The 3,958-nt window shown below is 41.2% G+C and overlaps 1 protein-coding gene across 5 annotated transcripts in view; it reads left to right on the top strand.

Annotated features, from left to right (window-relative positions):
* fkbp15b (FKBP prolyl isomerase family member 15b) overlaps window positions 1-3,958 on the top strand; it is a 36,673-nt gene that overhangs the window by 13,913 nt on the left and 18,802 nt on the right. For 4 of the 5 annotated variants that reach the window (XM_032515996.1, XM_032515998.1, XM_032515997.1 and 1 more), the window contains exons 13-15: window positions 3,267-3,351; window positions 3,514-3,611; window positions 3,693-3,780. In XM_032515996.1, coding sequence (XP_032371887.1) covers window positions 3,267-3,351; window positions 3,514-3,611; window positions 3,693-3,780 — 271 coding nt within the window. The remainder of the gene's footprint in view (window positions 1-3,266; window positions 3,352-3,513; window positions 3,612-3,692; window positions 3,781-3,958) is intronic. The other variant, XM_032515995.1, reaches the window with a different exon arrangement.

The following is a 3,958-nucleotide window of genomic DNA, read 5'->3' on the forward strand; positions in this document are numbered from 1 at the left end:
ACAGATAGACCACACTCCAGAATTTACAAGGACCCAACAGTTCTAGTAGTTCCCTCCAGAACAAGCAACAGTGCAACAGTGGAGAGGAAAAACTTCCTTTTAGGCAGAAACCTAGGACAGACCCAGACTCTTGGTAGGCGGCGTCTGACGGGCCGGTTGGGGTTAGTGGAAATAACAAAAATAGAAAAAATAGTAGTTTGTAGCAGTTCTTTGTAGTAGTTCATGGCATAGCAGGGCACTGTGCGGCATTACAAGGCACAGCAGGATGTAGCTGGGCACCGCAGAGTGTAGCAGATGAACCTGGCACAGCAGAACGTGTAGCGGTGGTGTAACATAAGGACTCCGGGGAATGACTCCCCATAGCTAACTATTGTCAACAAATACCTTTAAAAAAGGCCAAGAATCACGGAATATAACCTATTAACAAGCATTGTGTGTGCGTATCAAAGCTAGGGCTGTACCAAATACCATTTTTTGAACTTTTAAGCTTTTGTTGGCGGTGGTGGCAGCAGCGACGGGGGAAATCCACATTTCCGACCGCACTTGAAGGCAGCTTTATTTCACAAAAAAAGAGAGAAAATTAAAGGCGACAAAGTGACTGCTTTGTTGTTGCAGGACAGTTACCTGTTACACAAAATCCTGGGAAGTTCAGTGCTTAGGTTTCATAACGTTGCATGACAAACAACATACGAACATATTAACTTGGATGGAATGTACAAACAAAAATCAAACCAACATTTTTTTCACTTTCATAGTTACAGACTTGCGCGAGTTACATAACTCAACGCAGTGTGTGCAAATGAATGCTTAGCCAGCCAGTGCCTCTCTGTATTGGAATTATGCACTGCTGTACTATGTACGTACATTTATCAAATTGGCTAAACATAAACGTAAACATAAAGTGCTCCACACACGTCAGACTGCTCGCTGTAGCTTGACATTTCTCCATTCTTGGCTGAGATAGACGACATAGTGCTGCATAAATTAGCCATCAACTAACGGACATTTAGTTGGCAGCTTAACACAAAAAAACACCACAGTGAATTTCAGCCTGCATGGACGTTAAACAAAAAAAAAAAAAAAAAAAATATATATATATATATATATACACACTACGGGTCACCCAAACAATTTTGTGTTTTCCTGAAAAGTCACACTTATTCACCACCATACATTGTGAAATGAATAGAAAATAGAGTCAAGACATTGATAAGGTTAGAAATAATGATTTGTATTTGAAATAAGATTTTTTTTTGCATCAAACTTTGCTTTCGTCAAAGAATCCTCCAGTTGCAGCAATTACAGCATTGCAGCCTTGGTTCTAGCTGTTAATTTGTTGAGGGAATCTGGAGAAATTGCACCCCATGCTTCCAGAAGCAGCTCCCACAAGTTGGATTGGTTGATGGGCACTTCTTGCGTACCATACGGTCAAGCGTCCCACACAAGCTCAATGGGGGTCAGATCTGGTGACTGCGCTGGCCACTCCATTACCGATAGAATACCAGCTGCCTGCTTCTTCTCTAAATAGTTTTGCACAATTTGGAGGTGTGTTTAGGGTCATTGTCCTTGTGGATGAATGAAATGGCTACAATCAAGCGCTGGTCCACTGGGTATGGCATGGCGTTGCAAAATGGAGTGATAGCTCCTTATTCAGAATCCCTTTTACCCTCTACAAATCTCCCACCTTACCAGCACCAAAGCAACCCCAGACCATCATATTACCTCCACCACGCTTAACAGATGGCGTCAGGCATTCTCCAGCATCTTTTCATTTGTTCTGCGTCTCACAAACGTTCTTCTTTGTGATCCAAACACCTCAAACTTGGATTCATCGTCCAACACTTTTTTCCAGTCTCCTCTGTCCAATGTCTGTGTTCTTTTGCCCATCCTAATCTTTTTCTTTTATTGGCCAGTCTCAGATATGGCTTTTTCTTTGCCACTCTGCCCTGAAGCCCAGAATCCCGCAGCCGCCTCTTCACGTAGATGTTGACACTGGTGTTTTGCGGGTACTTTAATGAAGATGCCAGTTGGGGACCTCTGAGGCGTCTGTTTTCAAACTAGAGACTCTAATGTACTTATCTTCTTGCTCAGTTGTGCAACGCGGCCTCCCACTTCTTTTTCTACTCTGGTTAGAGCCTGTTTGTGCTGTCCTCTGAAGGGAGTAGTACACACTTGTAGGAAATCTTCTTTCAACAATGTCTCGCATGGAATAGCCTTCATTTCTAAGGACAAGAATAGACTGTCGAGTTTCAGATGAAAGTTCTCTTTTTCTGGCCATTTTGAGCGTTTAATTGACCCCACAAATGTGATGCTCCAGAAACTCAATTGCTCAAAGGAAGGTCAGTTTTGTACTTCTGTAACGACCTAAACTGTTTTCAGATGTGTGAACATGATTGCACAAGGGTTTTCAACATCAATTAGCCTTCTGAGCCAATGAGCAAACACATTGACCATTAGAACACTGGAGTGATAGTTGCTGGAAATGGGCCTCTACACCTATGTAGATATGCATCAAAAACCAGACATTTGCAGCTAGAATAGTCATTTACCACATTAGCAATGTATAGAGTGTATTTCTTCAAAGTTAAGACTAGTTTAGAGAGAGAGAGAGATAGAGACCCATCAAATATTCGGATCCAGCCCTAATCAAAGCCTGATCCATCTTCTTCCTCTGTTATGCATTGTTAACTATTAAAACTGCATCAGTGAGGCATACTATTGATATGTATGTGTGATATGTTCCTTTATTACCATGAACACACACCGTCCTGCTGCAAGAAACACTCACAGGGACACCAAATTTGGATTGCACTATTGACTATAATTGCACTGTTATCAGCTATAATGTTGATTAAAAACTACAATAACTAGATGTTTTAAGAAATTATGTTTTTTGAAAAATAAACTATAAATTGGTGTGAAAATGTAGGCCTTCAGTAAGATCAGACAGGGTCGGGAAATCAGAAGGTACTAACACATAGTTGGTTTCGGTCTTTTAATGGGATTTGTTGACAATAAGAAAAATATAGAATAACACTTGAAATACAAACCCATACCTATGTGTCTAAAAAAACTGAAGAAAATAAAAAAAAAAACTGAAAAAAAGAATATCTGAGTCCGCCATCTGCATCACTTCAGGAATTGTTCAGAAAAGGAGAAATCAATGTCCTTCCTATCAGAATTGAACCTCAACCAACATTATGTCTAAATATTGCAAAAAAGGGCTGTGCATAATGACTTTCTGCCACTATTGCATTGGTCTCTAGGACACTAGTGGCAGCAGAGCAAAGGATCGGCCTGCAGCTCCATCTCCAGTGCAGATGTCCACTGCTGCTCCAGCTTCAGCACACAGTAAGCTTCTTTTGTATTTTTAAAATGCCTTCCTCCCACAGCTCAGATTACTTTACATTACAAAGAACACAGTTTCCCATGATGCTGTACAGTATGTTTTAACAGTTTCTTGGTAGATTTCCTGCGTTTGATCTGAAATTAAATAGATTGTTTTTCCCACAGTACATCCTCATCCTCACACTGCACCCTCTGCCTTACTTCCTATTATGCCCACTGTTCCCCCACAGCCTGGGCTGTCTGGGAGCAGCCATGCCTTTCAGGTGAGATTTCACAATATTTTGCACTGACATATCAGTAAGTGGACAGATCTGGTTATATCAGTGCATTATGTTGTTTCATAGCCTTACTTCTACACACAGACCTCTGTGGCTCCGTCTCAGCTGCAGCCTGTTGGCCAGGTCTACCCTGCGCAAACTATCCCATACATGGGTAAGAGTCGTCCATTTAATTACAAGGAAAGCAATTCTGATCAAACCAGTGGATTGTTTATGTCAAGGGATGTACAAAAGGAAATGTAAAACATAGGGCAGTTTGTAAGTAAACCTGTAATCTACTTCCTTACTGGAATTGTTGGGTCTTTGCAAATTATAGAGTGTGGTCTAGACCT

The sequence above is a fragment of the Etheostoma spectabile genome, chromosome 5 (genome assembly GCF_008692095.1).
Source record: "Etheostoma spectabile isolate EspeVRDwgs_2016 chromosome 5, UIUC_Espe_1.0, whole genome shotgun sequence".
Taxonomy (NCBI): domain Eukaryota; kingdom Metazoa; phylum Chordata; class Actinopteri; order Perciformes; family Percidae; genus Etheostoma; species Etheostoma spectabile.